Genomic DNA, 27,792 nt, shown 5'->3' with positions numbered 1-27,792 from the left:
GGGGCAGAGTGCAGCTTTGCTCAGGGGCACTTCAGTCGGTGGTGGAGGGGAAAGCGTTTGGATGGAAGTCACGTGATTTACAAGAAACTCTGCAGCGGAGTCGGCGCATGCGCACTCTGTCCCTCCTGTCAGCTCCACCCTGTCTCAGACTGAGAGACTGAACCAACTCTGAACTCAGTCGGGACTCTGCAGCCTCACAGCTCCACACACACCAAGTGGAAACAGAAACTTGTGGATTTACTGATCTAACGTTGCTTCTCTGATATTCTCTGAAACTCCCGGCGGACTTTAACGGAAGCAGACAGAGAACATGTCTGCTGGAAGATCTGCGTCTCTCTGCTGGACTCTGCTGTCAGTCTGTCTGCTGGCTTCTTCCTCTGCAGGTCAGCTCAGCTCAGTTTATCTATATTTCACTGTAAGTGTTTATTTTTGTGTTGTTCTGTGTGTGGATTGTTTTGTCGGTCAGTAAAAATCCACCGAGACTCAACCTCCTCATGTCGAGGACTATATGAATTCTTTATCCATTATTCATTTCTCCATAAACATTTTTGTATCAGTACTCAAGATGAACATTGTGTCAGGGGTTGCGTTAACCGAATATTTTCCGTCATTGACCGTTTTTTTTTTTTAAATTGACGGAAAAATCTGACGGCCATCCGTCATTTTGACTGACTGCAATTCACACCCCTGACCACTTGGTGGCTAGTGATTAATTGTCTCTTGTCTCTCATCAGTTTTCATTCCAAACATCGCGGAACTTTTGTCAGGGCACGATTTCCTGGTACACCGATTATACTGATGCACACGTCAGAGCGCGGGCTAACCATATTCATATCAGGCGGCAACCTCCGGGTCTGAAAATTGAAGCCAATGCGGAAGTGCAAAAAACTGCAGTTCATCGAGTGACCGCTTGAGGCTGGCTCCAAAAGGGAGCAAATCCCCATAGACCCCCATGTTAAAATGCCCAACTTTACAGCAATATTAAACATGTTTACAGCCTGGTACAAAAAACGGTTTTAGTCTCAATGCCTTATTTTACTATTCCTGACAACTGTACGGGGGGTGAATTTTTTTCTAACGTGTTCGTTTATTTTTTATTAAGGTTTAAAATTCTGCATTATTAAGGGCGTTCCCGCCTTGAGTGACAGGTGACGTATGGGCGCGGTCCCTTGGCGGTAGCTGCTAGCTTTGGTCTCTCCGCTAGTCTCCAGTTAGCTAATTAGTGTCACGACCATCCGGCCGTACTTGTAGTCAGTTTTGGAAAATAGTACACACAAATACCACTGACAAATACCGAATAAACAATGGCTTGTTGTTCGGTTAATTGTTCTAACAGACCTTCAAAGAAATCTGCTCTTCAGTTTTTTCGGTGAGTGAAACACTAGTTTTATTCTAAATAAGTTCGCACTAATTAGCAAGCATTGGTGTTTGCGCTTAACAAAACAAGCGCGTTAGCTCAGCTTGTTAGCTAGCTCGTTAACCAGCTAATGAATTAGCCTTCAGGTATTTCATTAGCTGCGATGTTAACGGGAGCACATTGTTGGTTGTTACGGTTATTAAACCGACTTGTATAGAAATCAATACGTAATATAGAAGTGTTGGACTTTACGATGATGATACTTTTAAACCTAATACTTCTGTATGACGTTGGTAAAAATAGTTCACCTCATAAATTAGCTAACATACATATAATGTTAATTTTGAACTTGATTTTGGCAATATAACGAATAGCTTAAAATCATTAAGAAGTGGCGACCTGTGTGCAATTACAATAAGATTTGTATAACATAAAATGATTAATGACACCTGAACAGGCCTTTGTTGCTACAGATGTCATACACAGGTTCTCCAGTCTTGGATCTGTCATATTTATATTTTTTTTATCCTTATGTCCTCGAGCTTTTTAGTTTCTTATATGTTTGTCCAGTGTTCCTGGCCTGCACCAGACAGACCATGGTATTTCTTTCTGCCACTGTTATTAACCAGTTACCTTTTTCTTCTATAGGACACTCTGGGAGAGATAAACCTGGAACTAACAACAATAATAATAAAGAGGTTGAAAACGTTACTTATTTCACAGGACACAAGTATTTGTAATTACTGTTACATCTGTTAACATATTAAAGAACACTAAACAACTTGGAAATGTGTTGTCTATAATGTTGATGTTTCCCTGAATGCATTTGATCTTAACTTGTTAAACCACTGCTTGTATAACAGTAATTTTTTTGTTATTAAAATAGAAAAGACTAAATATAATTTAAATTAACAGCAAATGTTGGACTTGCTGACATTCATCAGTTTTCAGTGTTAATATTGTTGTCATTTTAACACAGTTTTTGTTTGTTACCTTTCTACATAAACTACAATTCTGTCTCATGTGTTGAACACCATTGCCTGTTATTTTTTAACTTTCAGATTAACAGTGACATTTGTGAAAGATCTACAGTAAGCATGAAAGACAAAAGGAGTGCAAATACAAATAGGATTTTAATGTAATATTTAAAAATATTTGCTATAGAAAAAAAAGGAGGAAGGCCTTTCCACTGTAGTCCACCCAGACAAACCAACAGATGAGGATGTCCTGCAGACTGAGGTTGTTCCCATGGTGGTCACAGCTCTCTAGGCCCCATGCCGTCACCAATTATCCACACTGTATGGAAGGGAAAAAAGTATAAGTTAACAAAATTATTATGTCACATTTGAAGAGTAAAAAAATTAATGCCAGTACGCATATTAACTAGTTACTGAAAGAGAATCATCTTGTAATAAATATAAATGTGCCTGTCTTTTACAGATCATAATGTCTTTTATGGTAAGAGCTTTAAACAGCAGCCAGCACCAACATTGTTTATTAACGATAGTAAACATATTCAAGGAACATAATCCACTAAAGTTGTTCGAAATATTAATTATTTAATAAAAATATAACTTAAAAGTTTAACGGTGAAGTCATTTGATTCAGGTTCGTTGGTGTTTTGAGTAAATGTTTTATGACAACTTGACAAAGTTCTGCAACACTCGACAAAATCTACAGCTGTAATTTAACCAAGTTACTACCTTTATTTATTTTGTTGTGTATAACTAAAATTAAGACATAACTGATTATTTCGAGTGTTATATATCTTCTGGTGAACTTACCTCGAGCAAGGTGAGCTGGGGTGCTGGGAGGACGGGTGAGGAAAAAGGGGGAGTTGGCCGCTTTGCCGTGTTAGCCGGCTGCTAGCACCGCGGATAGCGATTAGCCTAGCTCGGTAGCCTGAGCTAACACAGTAGCGGAGAGTTGAGTGGGCGGGTTTCAGCGTCCAGGCTGCCTTAGCTCCGCCCCAACACGACGCCCATGTCCATATTTGGAGTATCCGAGTGTGGGCGGAGTAAAGCAAATCCAACATGGCGACCGAAGTCTCCGCCCACTAGAGGCTTCATTTTTGAATTCAGAAACCAATGGGTGACGTCACGAAGGGTTTGTCCATAGTATATACAGTCAGTGATTCATATATACATAGGCGCCTCATAGAGAGGCGAAGTCCCGCCCCCTCTACTTCCGGGTTATGGGACCTATCGTTCGAAAAAATATGAACGGCAGTCTATGGCGAAAGATAAATTATTTTCTGGTCCCTATCGACTTGTGCCTTGGATTATACATATGTTGTTTTTCAGAATAAAAAATGATTTTACATGTCAAGAATGTCACAGTTTGTCGCAAGATAGTTCAGTAAAACGCTATGGAAAATACGTAATTAAACGAACTACAAGTCCCGCATGCTGGCGCGTACAGAACCGACCAAAACTCCCTTCGTGTAACTACAGCTCTCGACATGACCCGATTTATAATGATTTTCACCTCGTTTCATGCTTCTGCCTTCGTCCTGGAAGAAGACGCTAAAGCTCAACAAGGAGACAGCCATAGTTCTCTAGGGATCTCTAGAGAGATGTAGTTCACTAAGCGATCTCATACAAAACCTAATGTTGTTCAGCTTATTTACGTCAAATAATTTATCTCTTGACGTGAAAAATTATCTTTTAAATCCACACACATCATATGTGAAATTCATGCCACAATTCAATCGGGACCAGAAAATAATTATTATCTCTCCATAGACTGCCGTTCATATTTTTTCGAAAGATAGGTCCCATAACCCGGAAGTAGAGGGGCGGGACTTCGGCTCTCTATTGAGCGCTGCCGTCTACTGGAGCGGCGTGCCTACAGGGCGGCCATCTTGGAACAGGGCCACTCTCTCCTACAGTGCATTACATCTATGGAGGAATGGGGTTTCTACACAATACGATATATGATAAGTGATCATAAATCGCTCAGTTGAAGTCCGGCATCTTTTCTTTACAATCCTCTGTCAGAAGCTAGTCTGCTGATAACATTAAGTAAAAATTGTATTTGAGTAGTAAAACCATATTTTTATCATAGCTACATGTGTGACGTTTTTAACAGATCAATGCGTTTGGAAATCGGTCCAAAATTCAGCGAATAACTCTACTTTGAGATTGAGGAGTACCTCTTTCCTTTGTATGCACCGCTGCCTCTGCGAGCCCTGAACCAAGATGGCGGCGCTTTAGGCACGTCCCTCCCAATGGTCCCTCCACAGTCAATAGGCGTGTTCGACTTCATGCAGATCTGTGCAGATCTGACTTGACGTGATGCATGCTGGGTTGTCATGCTCATAGACCTCGAATATGATTGGTTAAAATGAACTTGTTCTACCCAGCATGCATCACGTCAAGTCAGATCTGCACAGATCTGCATGAAGTCGAACTTTCTCTGGTCGAACGCGCCTAATGTCGCGTCTATCTATATATGTCTATAGAGAGCCGAAGTCCCGCCCCTCTACTTCCGGGTTATGGGACCTATCTTTCGAAAAAATATGAACGGCAGTCTATGGCGAGATCATAATTATTTTCTGGTCCCGATCGAATTGTGGCATGAATTTCACATATGATGTGTGTGAATTTAAAAGATAATTTTTCACGTCAAGAGATAAATTATTTGACGTAAATAAGCTGAACAACATTAGGTTTTGTATGAGATCGCTTAGTGAACTACATCTCTCGTCTGAGAACTATGGCTGTCTCCTTGTTGAGCTTTACCGTCTTCTTCCAGGACGAAGACAGAAGCATCAAACGAGGTGAAAATCATTATAAATCGGGTCATGTCGAGAGCTGTAGTTACACGAAGGGAGTTTTGGTCGGTTCTGTACGCGCCAGCATGCGGGACTTGTAGTTCGTTTAATTACGTATTTTCCATAGCGTTTTACTGAACTATCTGGCGACAAACTGTGACATTCTTGACATGTAAAATCATTTTTTATTCTGAAAAACAACATATGTATAATCCAAGGCACAAGTCGATAGGGACCAGAAAATAATTTATCTTTCGCCATAGACTGCCGTTCATATTTTTTCGAAAGATAGGTCCCATAACCCGGAAGTAGAGGGGGCGGGACTTCGGCTCTCTATGGGGCTAACCATATACATATTGGGCCTCATTGAGCGGGTTGGCCCGCTGCTGCGATACGTCAACGTCGCCGCCATATTGGTAGAGGCGGCTCTGTCCCGCGAACCAATACCAGTCAATGGAGTGAACTTTATTAAGCGTCTGCTACTACGTGCTATAAGTTAATTCCTCTCATTTACAGATTCACACACGGACGTATATATTCAGAAAACCGTTAGGAACCTAAAACAACGTCTGTAATGGTCTCTGATGATTATAAACGTGAACTATTCTTGATATGTTCAGTGTACAGGTCGGCATCACACCACTCGATGTATTTTATAATGTTTTCACGAGTGTTTAGCTGTTACTGTGATGATACATGACAGTCAAAATACTGAATCTGTGTCTATAATAACCACCTGACATCGAAATGAGACATCTGTATTAATAAACAGCACCAGCATTTACATGGTACTGTTTTTGATTAATCGTTTTTATATTTTAACGACTAATATTGACAATCATTGGGACAAGAAAATTAACAAAATTAACAAAGTCTGCAAATCATAATAAAGTAAAATGAAATAATAATAATGGCATAAAATACTGCGATTGCCTGGTCTAAACCATACTCTTTGATTTATTTCTTTTTTTTAGAAGGAAACAGATTAAAGAACATATATACATACTTATATTTATACAGCAGTATGTGCAAGGAAACAGATTGAAAACATATACACATACTTATATTTATACACCTGTGTGCAAGGAAACAGATTAAAAAACACATATATCAATACAACTTTATTCATTCATTTTCTATACCCGGTTATTCCTGTTAAGGGTCGTACATAGTATGAGAAAAGTCAGCTAATCAACTTTGAACACTCCCAGTAGTTAGTTCGGGGCAATTTAGTTAAATACGACTGACTTCTTGGTTGTTTGAAGGCTGGTTTTAACGCGGGACTTCATAGTATTATGCGCGGGACTTGTAGTAAAGTATGCATATTCTGATCTCAAAATGATGTTGTAATGATCAAATACAATCAAAAGTAATTGTTCTGTCTTACTTGTGAAAAGTAATCCTGTGGAATCGGGTTTCGTGTTAGATTTTTTAGAGTCACTTATTTGCTTTAAAAAGTATTTTAAAATGTCAATGACGTCATACACATCGTACGACCAGATACTGCTTTACGGCAATCCTTCAGTCACTGCTTTGCTGCTTTCGCGCTCTGCACTTTCTTTTCTCTCGAGGCATGGACAACACAGCTGACACAGGTAAATAATCGTGCTAGAAGAGTTTTTGTTTTGTTGTTTTAAAAGTTGTTACGTTGATAAAAAAAACTTGGGCGAAAAAGTCCGCCTTAACATTCTGGTCCCGCTTCGGATGCCACGATGCCGTCAAGCGGGATCTGGTCATAATCAGTCCTTCACTGACCAATCCGCGTTCATTAGCACAATGCTAGCGTGTTATGGGCAACAACAACTCAACCTGTAAGAAAACGAAAGGACATAAGTTCTCGTTCATTCAACTTTTGACCTATAACCCATGTTGAACTTGCAAAACCTACAATCAAATCTGAGATTTCTCAACGACAATCGGATGAAAGAGACACATTTAGCCGTTTAGCTCCATAGAGTCCCATTCATGTTGCACTCATGGCGATCGCCCCCAGTGGAAATCTGGTGGAACTGCAACCAAAATTCGTTACTATGGGACTTAATAGAGAGTGGGAAGGCTCTCCGTAGACGGGCTCTGATATAGACAATTGACATATGTCTAGTATACAGTCAGTGGTCTATGTCTATGCGGCTAACAGCTACCAAAATGGAGGAATCGGATGAAAGCACGTTGGTAGGAATGACGGAAGGCAAATTTTATTTAATAAAAAAATAAAAAAAACACTACCTGGAAGCCTTGATAAAAGCGGAGTTTTGTGCAAATTGTGCAAAATAAAAGAGTTAGCATACCACTGAAGCACTTCAACCCTACGGTACACAAAAGCTGGCACCGGGACAGCCATCTAAAGTCAGTACTGAAAAAGTACTTAAAATTAATGAAAATTCAATGAAATTTAACTGCTATTGAATATGACATTATTATCATTTAAAAAATTAAAGTGAAAAGTAAAAACTAGACTATGACGGGATTTTTATGACCCTGTCAGTCGAAATTAGAGACAGTGGAAAAAGTCTAGCGCAACCTCGGGTCTAAATCTACACTGATCATGATTTGTCCATATTCTCTGCTCCTAGTGTCTCATTAGTCTGGAACACATTTACAATCTACAGTCAGTCTCCAGAACTGAAAGAACAAACTGATGAAGGCTGACAAACCACAATCATACAGTCTCTAGTGTCCTCTGGTGTCCTCTGGTGTCTTCTGGTGTCCTCTGTTGCCCTCTGGTGTCTTCTGTTGTCCTCTGGTGTAGTCCATCAGAGACCAATGTCCTCTGCTGTCCTCTGGTGTCCTCTGGTCCTGTCTTCCAGAGACCAGTGTCCTCTCTTTGGTAGCTCCTCCCACTGACTGACTGCATGTTGACCTTTAACCTCTCTGCTCTGTCTTGTTTCCTTCAGAAAAGAGAACCATCAGTGCTGATCCTGGACAGACTGTCTCTCTACCATGTAAAGCTCTGAACAATGATCCTGTCACAGCTGTAGAGTGGAGCAGAACTGACCTGAAGGAAGTAGAATATGTTCTTTGGTATCGTGATGGCAGGTTTGTTACTGTCGACCAGCATCAATCTTATACGAACCGAGTGGATCTACAGGACAGACAGATGAAGGATGGAGACGTGTCTCTGATTCTGATGAATGTGAAGACAGAGGACAGTGGAACATACGAGTGTAGTGTCACCCAGAGAGAAACAACCCAGAAGAGGAGCATCATCAGACTGGAAGTAGTTCCACCAGGTGAGTGAGTAGAGTTGAGTTTGTGTCTTTGTCTCTGATCAGAGTTGAAGCTGCTTCCTGGTTGTTGATGTGAGAGAGAAAGATCTCAGATCAGATGTTTGACTTTTAGAAAGATGTTGTTGATGAGACTTTCTAGAAAACAGCTGGTCTGAGTGATGTGATCAGAGTGCAGTAGATAATGTCTGACAGCAGTTTGTTCTTCACTCATCAGCTACCTCACACCTCACACCTGCTTCTGTTGCTTCTCTGATCTTTAAAAACATAAAGAACATGAATCCTGATCCATAGAAGCCTCCTCCTGAACAATCAGCTGATCCTCAGCAGCTTTAAATGTCTCAGATCAGTTTCCAGCTGAACTCTGAGTGTCCTGCTGCTGTTTCTTGAGGACAGACAGGAGTTAACAATGCTGGACATCCAGCAGACATGAGCAACCCACTGTAGCAGCTGACTTCCAACACTCAGCAAACAGCAGGACTGTATCCACAGAGGAAGGACTCAGTGGAAGCTCTTCATTTATTCCTCTGCTCATCATTTTATGACCTAACAGCTCCAACACTGTAAAACACCTCTATTAGAAACATGACTGAATATTCTGTTAACTAGTAAAATGTGTCCTGAAGAAGAAGAGAACCACTAGGACTCTGATGAAGGCCTTCAGATGCTAAGTCTTCTTCAAACCACTGAGCTGTCTAACCCAGGAGTGACCTGGATGATGTGCTTTAGTCTGTACTCTGTCTGATATTTAGTGTTCAACAGGGAGTCTGCAGACTGTTTCTTCAGCTTCTTCTATGTTTAATGTTCATAATATTCAGTAATCATCCTGCTTTGCTGTGGTCTTCTTGTTGACAGCAACAACAGATGTGGATGAAATGTTGCTTCATTCAGACTCATTGTTGGGACCATGGAGTCATTCATTGTGTTGTGTTAACACTTGGAACAGTAACAGTGATTATTATTGTTAATAACCATGTTATTGTCATAAAGCACAACAACATGTTGAGGCTTCAGTTTTAATGTTTGCTGCATTGATCTGTGTTTGACCTGAGGATGGACCAGACATGAGATGAGCTGCAGACATGAACCTTCTCTGTCTCTGTGTCCTCACAGTTCCCCAGCTTATCTCAGTGGAAGTGTATAAGGGGGACCAGTCTGTCCTGCTGCCCTGTGAGTCTCAAACCTCAGACCTGGACCACCCCACAGTGGAGTGGATCCGCTACGACCTCAGTCCTTCAACCATCCACCAGCGTCAGACAGAAGGTGATGACCTGAAAAACCAAAACCAGCTTTACAGCGACCGAACATCCATGAAGACTGACGCTCTGAGAACTGGAGACTTCAGCCTGAATCTGAGGAACCTCCAACCGTCTGACAGTGGAACCTACACCTGCTCCATCACAGACTTTAGGATTGGACACCAGAGACTGAGAGATGTACATCTGCAGGTCAAAGGTCAGCAACAAACCAGCTGCTGTAGATACAGGTCAGAGGTCAGAGGTCATGTTGTTCTTCATCTTTCTCCACAGAACCACCTCCAGTCTGGCCTAAAGTTCTCCTGGTTCTCCTGGTTCTCCTGGTTGTTGTTCTTGGTGTCATTGGGGGTCTTCGGTATCTTTGTCGACACTACTTCATGTCAGGTGAGTCTCTACTACTACACTACCCATAATGCTGATGGTAACATGTGTCCTGTGGAGGAGACTTGTTCCAGCTGCTGAAAGAGTTCAGAGTTCAAACAGCTGCTACAGAGAGCTGAAGAGAAACTTCCAGGTTTAGTTCCAGAAGTCAGAAACTCTTCATCAAACATGTCTGCAGCACTTTACAGGACGCTTTGACTAGTTATCAAGGAACGAGTCAGGAAGACATCAGGGACAAACGGAGACACAATCCAGCTCTAATCAGAAGCTCCTGACGTCCTCAATCAGGACCTGAGCTCTGAGCTCATGAGTCCAGGTCTCTCCCAGTCCCAGTAAAACCAGAGCAGAGGGTTAGGGTTCTTCCTCATCCATTCATCTGATTGGTTCCTCATTAGTTCCTGACTTCTTCTTTGGTAACTGCTCCAAATGTCCTGAAGAAGAAAACTGGTGTTCAGTCACAAACTAGTTTCCACTGGTTTGTGTCAGAGGTGTGACAGACGTCAGGTGAGCTCAGGTCACCTGGTTGATCCATGTCCTCAAACAAACTGAACACTGAGAGTCCTCCACCAACATGAGACACATAGACAAGGATGGACAGAGACGTCCTGTTACCATCAGAGCTGCTGCTGCTGTCTCTACAGCTGATGATGTGATTTGTTGTCCTCTCAGTCTACCAGGTGGAGGTGGATTCAGGGGTGGAGTCTGTCCAGCTGATCTGCAAAACCACAGCTCACCTGCCTAAAGACGGTAAAGTGGAGTGGAAGGACGGAGACAATGATGTGGTCCATGTGAATGAGAACGGCTCTGACCAGCTTGAAGACCAGGACCAGATTTACAGAAACAGAACGAAGATGAAGAAAAACCTGAAAACTGGAGACCTCAGTCTGACCCTGAAATACCCCACAGATGAAGACACCAACATCTACACCTGCACCGTCTACAACAAGGAGGGAGACATCCTGATGAAGAAACAAGTGAAGCTCAATGTCAGAGGTCAGTACTGTAGATACAGGTCAGAGGTCAGAGGTCAGTACTGTAGATACAGGTCAGAGGTCAGAGGTCAGTACTGTAGATACAGGTCAGAGGTCAGAGGTCAGTACTGTAGATACAGGTCAGAGGTCAGTACTGTAGATACAGGTCAGAGGTCAGTACTGTAGATAGGGGTCAGAGGTCAGTACTGTAGATACAGGTCAGAGGTCAGTACTGTAGATACAGGTCAGAGGTCAGAGGTCAGTACTGTAGATACAGGTCAGAGGTCAGAGGTCAGTACTGTAGATACAGGTCAGAGGTCAGTACTGTAGATACAGGTCAGAGGTCAGAGGTCAGTACTGTAGATACAGGTCAGAGGTCAGAGGTCAGTACTGTAGATACAGGTGAGAGGTCAGAGGTCAGAACTGTAGATACAGGTCAGAGGTCAGTACTGTAGATACAGGTCAGAGGTCAGAGGTCAGTACTGTAGATACAGGTCAGAGGTCAGTACTGTAGATACAGGTCAGAGGTCAGTACTGTAGATACAGGTCAGAGGTCAGTACTGTAGATACAGGTCAGAGGTCAGAGGTCAGTACTGTAGATACAGGTCAGAGGTCAGAGGTCAGTACTGTAGATAGAGGTCAGAGGTCAGAGCTGTAGATACAGGTCAGAGGTCAGTACTGTAGATACAGGTCAGAGGTCAGAGGTCAGTACTGTAGATACAGGTCAGAGGTCAGTACTGTAGGTACAGGTCAGAGGTCAGAGGTCAGTATTGTAGATACAGGTCAGAGGTCAGAGGTTAACTGATGAACTGATGACTCTCTAACAGACTGATCAGCTGACTGACCTTAGAAATAATGTCCATGTTCTAATGAGTCCTACAGTAATCAGTCAGCTGCTGATCCAGCTGTGGTAAAGTAGAGAGGGGGGGGGGGGGTTATCTTCCTGAACATTAATGTTGTAAACATGTTACTGATGTCACATGATTGGACAGACACCAAAGACAACACTGTCTCTGTTGAATGGAGAATGGGACATATTTCAGACTGGAACCAGTCAAACATGTTTCACTCCAAATATTTCTCTTCAATGTGCTCAGAGCTGCTGCTGCTGTCTCTACAGCTGATGATGGGATTTGTTGTCCTCTCAGTCCCCCAGGTGAAGGTGGAGGAGGGGGTGGAGTCTGTCCAGCTGACCTGCAAAACCACAGCTCACCTGCCTGAAGATGCTAAAGTGGAGTGGATGGACAGTTCCAGGATGGTCCATGTGTATCAGAACGGCTCTGACCAGCTTGAAGACCAGGACCAGATTTACAGAAACAGAACGGAGATGATTAAAGACCTGCTGAAAACTGGAGACCTCAGTCTGACCCTGAAATACCCCGCAGACTATGACATCTACACCTGCACCGTCTACAACAAGGAGGGAGACATCCTGATGAAGAAACAAGTGAAGCTCAAGGTCAGAGGTCAGTACTGTAGATACAAGTCAGAGGTCAGAGGTCAGTACTGTAGATACAGGTCACAGGTCAGAGGTCAGTACTGTAGATACAGGTCAGAGGTCAGTACTGTAGATACAGGTCAGAGGTCAGTACTGTAGATACATGTCAGAGGTCAGAGGTCAGTACTGTAGATACAGGTCAGAGGTCAGAGGTCAGTACTGTAGATACAGGTCAGAGGTCAATACTGTTGATACAGGTCAGAGGTCAGAGGTCAGTACTGTAGATACAGGTCAGAGGTCAATACTGTTGATACAGGTCAGAGGTCAGTACTGTAGATAATAAAAAAATAATAATACATTTTATTTATAAAGCACTTTACATCAAAGATCTCAAAGTGCTACAGGTTAAAAAGAAGAAGAAAAGGTTTTAAAAAAAAAACATCTAAAGGGGACCAAAAGCTTTGCTAAAAAGAAATGTCTTAAGACCTTTTTTAAAACAGTCAGTGGATTGTGGTGCCCTCAAGGTGTCAGGGAGGGCATTCCACAGACATGGGGCAGCAGCACAGAAGGCCCTATCTCCCATGGTCCTCCGTCTGGTTCTGGGTATGTGGAGGAAGTTTGATTGAGTGGAGCGGAGGGAGCGTGTTGTGTTTTGTGGATTGATGATTTCTTTGAGATAGGGGGGTGCGTGTCCATGGATGCATTGGTGAGTGAGGAGGGAAACCTTGTACTCAATCCTGGTGGAGATGGGAAGCCAGTGGAGTGAGTGGAGAATGGGGGTAATGTGCTCATGTTTCCGCACTCTCATCAGGATCCTAGCTGCAGAGTTTTGGATGTACTGAAGCCTCTGCAGACTCTTGCTAGGAATCCCGATGAGAAGTGCGTTACAGTAGTCCAGTCTGGAGGAGACAAAAGCATGAACCAGCTTTTCAGCATCTGAGAGGGAGAGAATGGGGCGGAGTTTGGAAATGTTACAGAGGTGGTAGAAGGAAGTCTTGCAGAGGTGATTTATATGGGCTTCAAACGTGAGTTGAGAGTCCATTTTTACACCAAGATTAGTGACTGTTGATGAAAGGGGGATGTTGGAGCCAGAGAAGGTGATGCTGGTTATGGATGATGATTTGGTCTGGTGAGGGGTGCCAATCAGTATGGCTTCGGTTTTGGAGCTGTTTAGTTGGAGGAAATTGTGCTCCATCCATGACTTTATCTCCTCCAGGCAGGAGGTGAGTTTTGATGGGGATGACAGTGAGGATGGGGTTGCAGCTGTGGCATTTACATAAAGCTGCGTGTCATCAGCATAGCAGTGGAATGAAATTTTGTGACGGCTGATGATTTGGCCAAGGGGGGTGAGGTAGAGGATGAAGAGGATGGGGCCAAGGACTGATCCCTGGGGGACACCGCAGGTGACTGTGTGTGGATGTGATTTGGAGTGACCCAGGGAGATGTATTCTGTCCGGTTTGTGAGGTATGACTCGAACCAACTGAGAGCAGTGTCATTGAGTCCAGTGGTGAGGTGGAGCCGGTTTAAAAAAATGCCATGGTCGACAGTGTCAAAAGCAGCAGAAAGATCCAGGAGGATGAGGAGGGAGGGAGAGCCACCATCAGATGACATGAGGAGGTCGTTTGTGACTCTGACGAGGGCAGTCTCTGTGCTGTGAGCGGAGCGGAAACCGGACTGGAATTTTTCAAAAAGGTTATTATGTTTGAGGTGGTCCAGAAGGTGTGTGGCATCTGCTTTCTCAAGTACTTTCGATATGAAGGGGAGATTGGAAATGGGCCAATAGTTGGATAGGACTTCCGGATCAAGAGTGGGTTTTTTGAGGAATGGTCTGATTATGGCATTTTTTAAGGCAGGGGAAACGTGACCAGTTTGGAGGGAATGATTTATAATAGCGGTGATCAGGGGGGTTAGGACAGTGATATGGGTTTTCACCAGGGAGGTTGGGAGAGGGTCCAGAGGACAGGTAGAGGATTTCATCTTCCTGATGATGTTCTGCACCTCTTCTGATGAAACCACAGGAAAGCAGATTAGGGGTTGTGAGACAGTATACGCCAGGGGCGATTCTAGGGTCAGAGCTTTAGGGGTGCTGAGCACCCCCCACCAAAGATTGGAAAGACAACAATAAATGAGAGAACACATCTTCCTCTAATGTCAAACTACTGTGTCACAAAGCTATCATTTGGTTTAAAAAATAAAGAAAAGGCATTTAAATGAGAAGATGAGGTAGGAACAATCTTAGGCAGTATTAGTTTTAAACCTTGGCTTTAACATCAACATATATGCACAAACCAAAAGCTTAATATAAACTGTGGACAGTGGTTGATTGACAACCTGCACTATTAGCTACCAGAGAGAGAAACGTCAGCTAGTAAACTCTTACTGAACAATAACAACAACAGTAAAAGTTAGGGCTGATGCTAATGACTGGAATATGTTGGTGCTGAGTGATAAATTAAATAGATCGTTCGGTAACTTATAGGAGCCACGCCCCTCAGGTGGTCAGATAAACCTAAGGTGTGTGCGCGCTGCGTGCGTGGGGGAGGGAGGGGTAAACGAGAGAGGTGGATCATACCACTGGGGGGAGGGGGGGACTTAATTTCCTCGTTAAAATATTAAGTTTAAACCACGTTTTCTTCGATTGTGCTATTTGTTTTGGCATCGTATCATAGACAAACCATTTTAAAATAAAACAACCAATTTTTTTTTTTGGTTCAGTCCGCATCAACGGGGCGAATCACGGTAGATTTGTTTGTTTGTTACGTGGTTCAGTCCGCATCAACGGGGCGAATCATGGTAGATTTGTTTGTTTGTTACGTGGTTGTTAGTTACTATATTAGTTGTTGATAGACATCGAATGGTGAGGGAAACAGGGTTGTGCAGTGGCGGTGTGGAGGGGGGTGACTCCAGGACGCTGGAATTCACTGTTAAGCCTTCTCGAGGTGTCGTGGGCCTAACTTAACGAAACATCGGTGAAGGGAGGTGCCCACTTGAAAACCCCAATGACATGCTGCATACTGCTGTTGTCTTCTTGTTACGTGGTAGCTATGGTTAGCTGCTGAGCGGGGCATACAAGCCAGCAGCGTTTAGTTAATGTTTTACAATGTCTGAACTATGCTGCTCAGTGGGCTTACAAGCCAGCAGCTTTTACTTAGTTCATGTAGATTATAGGTTAATTGTCATATTATATGACCATAGGTTTGGTAGGGTCTCTTAGCTGAACAGGGCCTCTAAATGTGTTTTGCCTGGGATTTTGGCACAAGGGATTATAACATCTTATCCTGTGTATTACTGAATGCTATATCTAGCCTAGGCTAGTGACTGTTGCGAATAGTGCAGCTGACAACTAGGGAAAGACCTAGTGACAGCATGGAAAGACAGCTGACAGGAGGGAACAGTCCCCACCGGGGCTACAGTGGGTTAGCAGCTCATTGTGGCAGTAGCCCAGGCTTTAATAAGCCATGGGCTACACCCTAACTTGCTACAAAGACGACTAATGATAAAATACCCCTAGAGTCAGCGAGAGCAGGGGCGGAAGATGACTCAGTTTGGACTGACACGGCTTTTGACCCAGGAATGAATTTGACACCGAGTAGGCAAGGCACGTTACTGGAAGCTACTAGTTCAGATGGAGATGGAAAGAAGCAGCAGGTTTGTGTGTGTGGCTGGCAAAAGATAACAACAGTAAAGGGCCTCAGAATCCACCAAGGGAGGAAAAAGTGCTTGGCAGAGGGAACACAGGGACCCCGCATTGATAGCTACTTCTTAAGAAGTGCATTAAGTCAGTCGGTTGAAGTCCAGCGACAGGAGTTAAACCACAGTTCGCAGGACATCAGTACCCCTAATGTTGAGGCAGGTACAAGCACTGAGGCAGACAGAGAGGCCAGCCAGCCAAAAAGGGAGAAAATTAGTGGTCAGAAAGCAAGGATCAAATGGCCAGGTGCATCAGATATTAGGCAGTGGGAGGACATCAATAGTGATTTGGTTAGTGTACTAGGTAGACTTAAAGGGACGGCAGAGAGTAAGTTGGAGAAAATGGGAGATATTATTTATGGTTATGGTAAGGAAAGATTTGGTGTGGTTGAGAAACAGAAGAAGCAAGCGGGACAGGTGGTTAGATCGAGGCGTCAGCAAGAGATCGATAGGCTCGTACAGGAGAGGAGACTCCTTAAGAAGCAGTGGAGGAAAGCTACAGCTGAAGAGAAGGAAGGTATTGATTGTTTACAGGCAGATATTAGGAAGCGATTGGCAGCGTTAAGAAGGGCGGAGAACATTAGGAAAAATAGGAAAAGGAAAGAGCGAGCTAGATTAGCATTTTATAAAGACCCATTTAGGTTTGTGAAGTCACTATTTAGTAAGGAAAAGAATGGTAGCCTCACGGTACCAAAAGAGAAGCTTGAGGAGTATTTGGAGGAGGTGCATAAAGATACGGACAGGTTTAGAAAGTTGGTACTACCCTCTGATATTCCACCTATTGGTGAAATAGTTAGCCAGTGTGATGACAGCCCACTAAGGTGGAAAGAGGTTCAAGAAGTGGTAAGGCGTGCAAGAGCCCTTTCAGCCCCGGGACCTAATGGGGTCTCCTACCAGCTGTATAAGAGTGCACCAGATGTGCTGAGGTTCCTGTGGAAATTGATGAAGGTAGTATGGAAGAAACAGGTCATTCCCAAGGCATGGCGCAGGGCAGGGGGGATTTTTATTCCCAAAGAGAGGGACTCATTGGAAATAAGCCAGTTTAGCCCAATTAGTCTACTTAATGTTGAGGGGAAGATTTTCTTCAGTGTTGTGGCACAGAGGTTGTCTAGTTACTTGGTTAAAAACAGACTAGTTGATACGTCGGTGCAAAAGGCTGGGATCCCCGGCTTCTCTGGATGCTTAGAGCACACCAGCATGATTTGGCACCAAATTCAGTTAGCAAAGCAAGAGAAGAGAGACCTGCATGTTGTATTCTTAGACCTGGCTAATGCTTTTGGGTCAGTACCACACAGTTTGTTATGGGAAGCATTTGACTTCTTTAGAGTTCCAGGCAGTATAAAAAACTTAGTCAAAGCCTACTTTTTAGACATTCAACTCTGCTTTACCACAGCAGAGTACTCTACAGCATGGCAGCAGCTGGAGGTAGGCATCATGGCAGGGTGTACAATCTCTCCACTAGCCTTTACAATGGCAATGGAGGTTATTATTAGGGCTTCCAAATGGGTGGTAGGTGGAGAAAGGCTGCAAGGAGGGCTTCGCCTCCCCCCAATCAGGGCCTAAATGGACGACATGACGACAGCAACGTCAACCACTCCTTGTACCAGAAGATTGCTGGATAAGCTAAATAGCAACCTGCAGTGGGCTAGGATGAAAGTGAAGCCTATTAAATCTAGGAGTATTTCCATTGTTAAAGGAAAGATAGTAGATAAGAAGTTTGTTATAAATGATGAGGTGGTTCCCACAGTGCTGGAAAAGCCAGTGAAGAGCTTGGGAAGATAGTATGATACAAGTCTTAGTGATAAGGCGCAGTTTGAAGGGTTGAGGCAGGAAATGATTCAAGGCATTTCAAGCATAGACCAGTCAGGGCTACCAGGGAAGTTAAAATTGTGGTGTTGGCAATTTGGTTTACTGCCCCGGCTAATGTGGCCGCTGACGGTGTATGAGGTTGCCCTTTCAAAGGTAGAAAAGTTAGAAAGAATGATTAATTCATTTATCAGAAAGTGGCTTGGTGTCCCACGCTGCTTAAGTGACACAGCCTTGTATGGGAAAGGCATTCTGGAGCTCCCAGTTACCAGCTTAACAGAGGAGTTTAAGTGTGCTAAAGTTAGACTGGAAATGACTCTTACTCAGTCAAAGGATCCAGTGGTTAGGAGTGTAGCGCCCACTGTTAAGACAGGGAGGAAGTGGAAGGCAAAAGAGGCAGTGCAGCAAGCACAGGCAGCTCTTAAACATAGAGATATCATAGGTCATGTACAGCAAGGGCGTGGAGGCCTGGGGCTGTGTGCAGGGAAACCTCTGTGGAGCAAGGCATCAGCAGTGGAAAGGAGAAAGATGGTAGTGGAAGAAGTACAGAAACAAGAGGAAGCAGTTAGATGCTCGAAGGCAGTGTCGCAGGCTAAGCAGGGTCAGTGGGTGAACTGGGAGAGTGTGGAGAAAAGGAAGTTGAAGTGGAGAGAGCTTTGGAGCATGGAGGCTAGCAGGATTAGATTTATGTTAGGGGCTACATACGATGTGCTGCCAACTCCCCAGAACCTAAACCAATGGGTAGGTGAGGATAATGCCTGTCCACTGTGCACTTGTGTCTGCACGCTTAGACATATTCTGACAGGTTGTAAGGTTAGTCTTTCCCAAGGACGTTACACCTGGCGTCACAACCAGGTACTGAAATGTTTAGCAGCTGCAATTGAGGAAAAACGGGTGAATTTAAATTCCATGGCCGTTAACAGAGAGAATAGATGTATTAAGTTTGTACGGGAGGGAGAAAAGGCTAGACCAGCAGGCATCAGGCATAACACGGGACAGCTAAGAGTAGGAGGAGCCTGGGAGATGAGGGCGGATTTAAATGGACAACTGGTTATTCCAGCTGAGATAGTTAGCACTCGACTACGGCCAGATCTGCTGTTGTGGTCTGAGCCAGAGAAAGTGGTTTATTTCATAGAGCTGACTGTCCCGTGGGAAGATAGAGTTGAGGAGGCTAACGAGCGTAAGAGAGCTAAGTATGCAGAGTTAGCAGCAGATGCAGAGCAGAATGGATGGAAGGCTTATGTCCGCCCGGTAGAAGTGGGTTGCCGTGGATTTGTGGCAAAGTCGGTGATTGCTCTGCTGAGTGAGCTGGGCATACGGGGAAGAAGCCAGAGGACTGCGGTTAGCAACATGTCCCGGGCAGCAGAGAGAGCGAGCGACTGGTTATGGGTGCGCAGGAAGCATGCTAGCTGGGGAACTAGCTAAGGTAAGGAAGGCCGCATGTAGGCCTCGATTTGTTTGTTACGCGATTTGTTTGTTACGTGTTTTCGGCCCGCAGCAACGGGGCGAATCACGGTAGATTTGCTTGTTTGTTACGTGGTTCAGTCCGCATCAACGGGGCGAATCACGGTAGATTTGTTTTTGTTACGTGTTTCAGTCCGCATCAACGGGGCGAATCATGGTAGATTTGTTTGTTTGGCTCGTGGTTCAGTCCGCATCAACGGGGCGAATCACGGTAGATTTGTTTGTTTGTTACGTGTTTCAGTCCGCATTAACGGGGCGAATCACGGTAGATTTGTTTGTTTGTTACGTGTTTCAGTCCGCATCAACGGGGCGAATCATGGTAGATTTGTTTGTTACGTGTTTTCGGCCCGCAGCAACGGGGCGAATCACGGTAGATTTGTTTGTTTGTTACGTGGTTGTTAGTTACTATATTAGCTGTTTGTTTGTTACGTGGTTCAGTCCGCATCAACGGGGCGAATCACGGTAGATCTGTTTGTTTGGCTCGTGGTTCAGTCCGCATCAACGGGGCGAATCATGGTAGATTTGTTTGTTTGTTACGTGGTTGTTAGTTACTATATTAGCTGTTTGTTTGTTACGTGGTTCAGTCCGCATCAACGGGGCGAATCATGGTAGATTTGTTTGTTTGTTACGTGGTTATTAGTTACTATATTAGCTGTTGATAGACATCGAATGGTGAGGGAAACAGGGTTGTGCAGTGGCGGTGTGGAGGGGGGTGACTCCAGGACGCTGGAAATCACTGTTAAGCCTTCTCGAGGTGTCGTGGGCCTAACTTAACGAAACATCGGTGAAGGGAGGTGCCCACTTGAAAACCCCAATGACATGCTGCATACTGCTGTTGTCTTCTTGTTACGTGGTAGCTATGGTTAGCTGCTGAGCGGGCCATACAAACCAGCAGCGTTTAGTTAATGTTTTACAATGTCTGAACTATGCTGCTCAGTGGGCTTACAAGCCAGCAGCTTTTACTTAGTTTATGTAGATTATAGGTTAATTGTCATATTATATGACCATAGGTTAGGTAGGGTCTCTTAGCTGAACAGGGCCTCTAAATGTGTTTTGCCTGGGATTTTGGCACAAGGGATTATAACATCTTATCCTGTGTATTACTGAATGAATTTCAACTCTTATTTTTAGGGGTGCTGGGACAAAGTTTAGGCGTGCTTGAGCACCCCTATAAACGGGCTAGTCACGCCCATGGTATACGCTGTAGGAACAGTTTGGGTGGGAGGACCAAAAAGGGCAGAGCGAATATGTGCAATTTTTGATGTGAAAAAATCCATGAATTTATTGCACTGCTCTTCTGTAGTGGCAGTAAGTGGAGGGGGTTGTGGTTTGAGAAGGTGATTTACAGTGGAAAAAAGCTGTTTGGAATTTCCTGGACTGTTTCTGATGGCATCGGAGTAAAACTGTGACCTTGCATCTTTGAGGGACTGAGCATATTTTTGCTGTTGCTCCCGGTACATTTGTTTGTGGACAGTGAGGCCAGAGGCTTTGAAGCGCCGCTCAAGGACTCGCCCTGCTGCCTTCATCTTACGAAGCCCATCTGTGAACCAGGGAGCTGAGCGGGTGAAGGTGACTGTTCTGGTTTTAACAGGGGCATGGAGGTCCAGGAGGCTGCTCAGATGGCTGTTGTAGTAGTCCACTGCTTCATCGGCTGATGAAAAGTGTGTGGAAAGATGTTGAAAGTCTGCTGCCAAGAGTTCTGGGTTTATGTTTTTTAGGTTTCTGAAACAGATATTCCGCTTAGGCTTGGAGAGGCTGGATGGGGATTGCAGATCCATAGAAATGGCCTTGTGATCAGACACACCTTGGTCATACACCTGCAGGTTGGTGAGAGGGGCAGAATTTGTAATGACCAGGTCCAAGGTGTGTCCCCTGGTGTGCGTGGTCAGAGGTCAGGTCAGAGGTCAGAGGTCAATACTGTAGATACAGGTCAGAGGTCAGTACTGTAGATACAGGTCAGAGGTCAGAGGTCAGTACTGTAGATACAGGTCAGAGGTCAGTACTGTAGATACAGGTCAGAGGTCAGAGGTCAGTACTGTAGATACAGGTCAGAGGTCAGAGGTCAGTACTGTAGATACAGGTCAGAGGTCAGTACTGTAGATACAGGTCAGAGGTCAGAGGTCAGTACTGTAGATACAGGTCAGAGGTCAGAGGTCAGTACTGTAGATACAGGTCAGAGGTCAGTACTGTAGATACAGGTCAGAGGTCAGAGGTCAGTACTGTAGATACAGGTCAGAGGTCAGTACTGTAGATACAGGTCAGAGGTCAGAGGTCAATACTGTTGATACAGGTCAGAGGTCAGTACTGTAGATACAGGTCAGAGGTCAGTACTGTAGATACAGGTCAGAGGTCAGAGGTCAGTACTGTAGATACAGGTCAGAGGTCAGTACTGTAGATACAGGTCAGAGGTCAGAGGTCAGTACTGTAGATACAGGTCAGAGGTCAGAGGTCAGTACTGTAGATACAGGTCAGAGGTCAGAGGTCAGTACTGTAGATACAGGTCAGAGGTCAGAGGTCAGTACTGTAGATACAGGTCAGAGGTCAGTACTGTAGATACAGGTCAGAGGTCAGAGGTCAGAGCTGTAGATACAGGTCAGAGGTCAGTGCTGTAGATACAGGTCAGAGGTCAGTACTGTAGATACAGATACTGCATGTTTTTCATACTGTGATTAGTTTTTTGTTGACCACTTCATAGTTTTTGTACCTGAATGAGATTTTTATAGAGCAACTTTTTTGGTTGGTTGAAATCAAAGCTCCTCTTTGATTCATTTGATTGGCTAATGAGAGAGAGAGAGAATAGATTAGATTTTAAACACTTTTAATCACTTTTTAAATGACATATCTTTTAATCTTCAGGTTTTGGGTAGAGAATCAAGTCCGAGTGAAGTCACTGCAATAAAAACATTTTTTTGAAAGTATACTTAAGAATACTTATGAATACACCTGCTACTATTACTAGTTTTGACTAGTATGTTTGTAATATACATTTATTTCACTTATGTTTAGCACACAAAATGACAGTTTACTACAAATGCATTCACTGATATTGAAGTACATTTTATTACATTTAAATATGCTTTACCTGGGAACAGTGTCTCTGTTCAATGGAGAATGGGACATATTTCAGACTGGATTTGTTGTCCTCTCAGTCCGCCAGGTGAAGGTGAATTCAGGGGTGGAGTCTGTCCAACTGATCTGCAAAACCACAGAGCTGCCTGAAGATGCTCAAGTGGAGTGGACGGACAATTACAACAGGGTGGTCCATGTGTATCAGAACGGCTCTGACCATTTTGAAGACCAGGACCAGATTTACAGAAACAGAACGAAGATGAATGAAGACCTGCTGGAAACTGGAGACCTCAGTCTGACCCTGATAAAACCCACAAAGAGAGACAGTGGAGAATACATCTGTAGAGTCTACAACAAGGAGGGAGACATCTTGAGATGGAAAAGAGTGGAGCTCAGAGTCAAAGGTTTGTTTGTCTCTTTCTTCCTTTCTTCCTTCTGTCTCTCTTTGTCTCTAACTGTCTTGTGTCTCCTCTGCAGGCAGAGTCCAGGTCCAGGATGTAACATCTCCTCTGATGGCTGAAGAGCCAGTTTGATCAGGTTGTTGATCTTTGATTATTGATCAGTGAAGGATCTGATGGACGATGGATGAAGAGAGGAGGACTCTTTGTCAGCTCCTAGTCCTGGTCTGAAGACTCTTTAAGGATCAGTGTTGATCAGCTCTGTGTTATGGCCCAGTGTGATGACCTTGTCCTCTCTGTTCACTTCTGCTAACTGACCAGTACAACCCCCTGTTCTGTTCTGGTGCTCCCTGACCCCTGACCCCTGACCCCTCCCCTGACGTTGGACCAGTTCCAGTCTGCTGTCATCACATCCTCTGGTTCAAGGTTCAGTCAAACTAACATCCTGGGAGTGTGTGTCCTGTGAGGAACATCTCCCCATGATGCTAATCTGACTCTTACTGATGGTTACTGGTGCTGGTTCAGTTCTGAAGTGAGTGTCGTCAGGATTTCATTTTCCTCTGACTAGAAAGAGCAGAGAAGGTGACTGAGTAGCATCCACCTCCCACTGCTGCTCCTTCTTCTACCCTTTAAGAACCGTGGACTCCTGCTACTCCCTCTACTCCTCCAGCTGTTTTTATTCCTCCCTCACATCTGGGCCCGTGTGAGCCGCTTCAGCTTGGTCTGGTGCATTTCAGGATCATGTGTCCAACATTGTATTTTATTTTTCTATTAACGTGCTGATTGCTTTTTTAATGCTTTTCTATTCTGCTGGGAGGTTTGTGTATTTACTGAAGCACCTGAAGAAGAAATGCAGCCTGAGATACTAATACTGTCAAAGAGTCCATCTACAGATGGAGTGAATGAGCAACATGTAGAGGATGGAATGGCTCTAACTGTGATGGAAAGGTCAAAGCTCCAGTAAACCCTCCCTCTCTGTGTTTGTCAAGCTGATGATGAACGCTGTTTGCTGCACTCTTGTTGTCCTGAGCTTCTTTGCAGAGCTTTGATGAATAAAATGAAGCTGAAAGGATTTGCTGGCTGCTTTCTTTTCTGCAGTCTGAGAATCTAAAAGATGTTCAATCCAGAGTCTAATCTCTCTGAGTCCAGCTCAACCAGTCCCACACAAACTACAACTACAACAACACAGCAGCAGTTTTCCAGGTAACGTCAGGTCAACAACCTGCAGAGGTCACAGTCAGGTCTTCAAATAGTCCAGCAGTCTCTCATTATGTCCTCAGTTCATCTGGAACAGTTCAGAGTGACGTCTCTCTTCATATCTAACAGAATAATATCATATCAAATCCTAAATCAGGCCTGGTTTCAGTTGAATGATGTCCTGCTTGTACAACAGAAGGAAGAATATTTCAATAAAGCTGATAGAAAGCCTGTAGGCCTCCAGACGAGCCTCGCCCTGGAACCAGAGAACAAAATGGAGGGAGGAGTGTTTTCAGAGCGTCTCTGGTTTCAAGCTGCAGTCGCCTCCTCCCCCACCGTTGGAGCTGAATGAGGAAGTGGTTTTATCAGACTGAGCTGAACTCAACCATGTCTGTGACGGCTGCAGTCAGTGTTTGTCGTCCAGTTCCATGTTGAATGCCAACCTGGACTGGCTCCTTTCTGGCAGCAGCAAGTTCAAAATGTTGATGTGAGTGAGAGCAGGGGAAGTCTGAGTAGAAGTCATCTGATGCTGGTTTAGAAACAGAGTAGAAACCCAAAGCCACAACACTGAAGACCATATGTGCTGGTTGAGAGTAGAAATGGATAGAAACAGGTTGAAGAAGCTGCTGTTCTGTTCAGTCTTCTCATGATCAGGGTCATGATGTTGCTTTGTCAACAGGAAGTAGAGACAGTTCCTGGAAACAAGTCTAAAAGTGTCGGAGCTGCTGAAGCTGCTGCTGATCACATATTTGACTTGATTGATATTAAACAGCTCTACTAAGTATTCACAGACTAAAATCTAGACTGGACGGGACTCTGGCCTCAGGGCGTCCCAGTTATCAGTGAGCAGCAGGTTCAAAGAGGAACTCAGAGATCAGACTGTGTTACTGTTTGAGTGTCTGCTCTAGAGTCAGTCCCTGGAAAGTCTAATATTTAGTCACATTCTCGTGGGTTTCTCTGCCCTGGGATTCAGGGGATTTCACTGCAGTCGCTCTGAAGCACTTTTTAAAAACTCCACAGAGTCTGAATCAAGTCAAGTGGAAAGTTTTCATGGTCATCAGCACCTCCCCCTCAGTGTGAACCAGGAAGAACAGAGCTGTTCCTCTTTAACACAATCAACTGTAAAAGGCTAGAAAGACTTTCCTCCTGTTCATGTGGCCAGAAGAATCAAAGGAAAAGAAGACAAAGTCTCCATGAGACACAGACATGTTGTGGACGGATGTTAATCCAGAGTCTGAGTGTGGACTCTGTGTCTGGATGTAGACGTTGATCACACCCACTTGGCCGTGTTCCAGACAACGGCAGCTGTATCTCTCTACAGATCTGAAACTCGGAGTCAGACTGAGCGACGGCCTGCAGCTAATAACCGTCTTCAGGGACAGAGAGGAGTCCTGCATGGCTCTGAATCAACCTGGTCCTCCAGTTGTTGTTTGCAGCACAGTCTGAATCAGGAAGTGGTTTCAACAGAGACCTGAGCTCTCCCTCTTTAACCAGCTGCTCTGTAGAGAAACACCTTCAAGAATCCAGATCCATGCAGTCCACATCATGTTCTGGACCGTCCCTCTTTAAATCTAATCCACTGAGTTTCATCTGAAGGCGGTGTCATGATGTCATTGTCAGACTATTCTCTCTCTTCCTGTCGTTCAGCTCTGTGACTGAAATGGAAGAAAGTAAAAGGCCAGAGAGTGACACACATATCTGTAGACAGCAGAATGAAACACAGCCTGTCAACCACTGAGAAGAATGGTTTTCATTTGAAATGTTTTCTTCTTCTCTGCTGCTGCTTCAGGATTCTGACTGTGTCAAGTTAAACTGAGAACAATGAGTCAAGGAGCACAGAACCACAGATCAGTCTGAATCTGACATGATGATCACATGATTGATTTAACTAGAAACAGGGGTGCAGAGTCCGATGTCAGGATTGGGGGGGACACAAAAGTGATTTTTTTTTTGCCGGTATACAACTCATACCATGCCACCATAAATCACAACTGCAGAGGCTCGCCATATCATTCAAAAAGTACTGCAGAGTACTTCCACCGTTTCAATCATTTCTTTTTAGATGTGAATCTGAAGAATGTGAAGTCTGAAAATACATTTGTTCAATTTCGAATAATTTAGATTATTTTTATTGGGGGGGACAATTCATGTTTTTTCAGAAATTGGGGGGGACATGTCCCCCCCATCCCCCCCGGGATCTGCACCCATGACTAGAAACACCTTAGAGTCTGACAGGAGGAGGAGGAGGCTCAGCTGAGGACACAAGTAGAGGACAAGAGATGATTGGCTGGTTGAGACTGTGGCACATCTGATTGGTTCAGATGGAAGCAGCCGTAGTCAGCTGATTAGAAAGGCGGGAACAGAGAGAGAGAGAGTTGAGGCTGAGTGAACTTCCTGATCTTCATATCTGAGTCTCTATGTCAGACACACCCAGCAGAGTTTCTGTTCAAACCCTGTGACTGGGACTCAGTGTCTTTACTCTGGCTGGGTCTTAATGTCAGCTGATGTGTTAAAAAGCAAGAAGCAGCTCTGGGACATAATTCATTCATTAGAGCATTCATCAACCAGGAAACATCTTTTTAATGTTGGACTTCATTTACTGTTGATACTTTAATCTGAAAAATAACTGACAACTTTAAAAGAATCAATAAAACCTGAAGAGAAATACTTCTACTTCAGTAAATCTACTCAGTTACTCTGAGACTCTGAAGTCACGTGATTTACAAGAAACCGCAGCAGAGTCGGCGCATGCGCACTCTGTCCTTCCTATCAACTCCACCCTCTCAGACTGAGAGACTGAACCAACTCTGAACTCTCAGTCGGGACTCTGCAGCCTCACAGCTCTACACAATATTTACAAGAATTATGAGAGAAGTGAATATTAAAATAAGTGGACATTAAAAATTAAGTTGAAATGAAATGTAATAAATTTACAACCAATAACCAAACAACCATGTCCAGAGAGTCATGTGTCACACACAGATGAAGTAGCGGTTTTAGGCACGGGCGAACCGGGCGCCGCCCTGGGCGGCATTTTTTTAAGACACAAGGGGGGCGGCACGAGCACTTGGAAAAAAAATAAATAAATAAATCAGCTCCGCTACATGGTTTTCTATTATCTGTTATATCTGTGTGGGGATATTGGCAAATTGTCGCCCCCTGCTGCTGAGGGTTCAGTTTGGGTCTCTCCCAAACTGAACGGACGGGGGGGGGGGGACTCAGAGAGATTCACAGTGTCTAGTCTGAGTTGAAACAACCAATTTGTGTGGGTTGAGGACTTAAAGTGTTAAGGTGGTTAAATATAAATATGTTGACAGTCATATAACGCACATTTCATTCCTAATATTATAAATACAGGCCTATAATTCCTGCACCTTTTTGTTTTTATGAATTGTGTGAAATGACCAAATAAAACTAGGTAATACAAAACGATGATGTGGTCACCAAGGTGAATTGGTTTAGTCTTGACTTCTGGTCGTGAGTGACAGCGTTGGAGGATGGAAATCTGTTGATTGTCCAGTGTCAAATAAACAGAGATGGACAGAAAAAGGTCAAAGCATCAGGTGACCAGTTTAGGAAGAAAAGAAAAGATAAAGGTCTGCTATGTTCTCTCTGTGTGATTACAGTATCATGTCATGAATGAAGGGCTAATGTTAACTGCTGCTATACGTTTGTTAGCCTTTTACTATGATGCTTGTAATGCTGATACAACAGTAATTCATCTTAACAAACACCAGATCTAATTTCACCGTTCACTGCTTTGCA

The 27,792-nt window shown here is 44.0% G+C and overlaps 1 protein-coding gene across 1 annotated transcript; it reads left to right on the top strand.

The window, feature by feature from the left end:
• The first annotated feature begins 155 nt into the window (after positions 1-155).
• LOC311490991 (immunoglobulin superfamily member 10-like) lies at positions 156-26,096 on the top strand. The gene is made up of 8 exons (XM_084548810.1): positions 156-383; positions 8,027-8,362; positions 9,470-9,811; positions 9,886-9,996; positions 10,663-10,986; positions 12,113-12,430; positions 22,513-22,836; positions 22,910-26,096. Exons 1-8 carry the CDS (start codon positions 311-313, stop codon positions 22,963-22,965), a joined length of 1,884 nt encoding a protein of 627 aa, XP_084404936.1. The 5' UTR covers positions 156-310; the 3' UTR covers positions 22,966-26,096.
• The last annotated feature ends 1,696 nt before the right edge of the window (positions 26,097-27,792 follow it).

The sequence above is a fragment of the Chelon labrosus genome (genome assembly GCF_963514085.1).
Source record: "Chelon labrosus genome assembly, chromosome: 1".
Classification (NCBI taxonomy): domain Eukaryota; kingdom Metazoa; phylum Chordata; class Actinopteri; order Mugiliformes; family Mugilidae; genus Chelon; species Chelon labrosus.
This window is presented reverse-complemented; position numbering and strand designations above follow the sequence as displayed.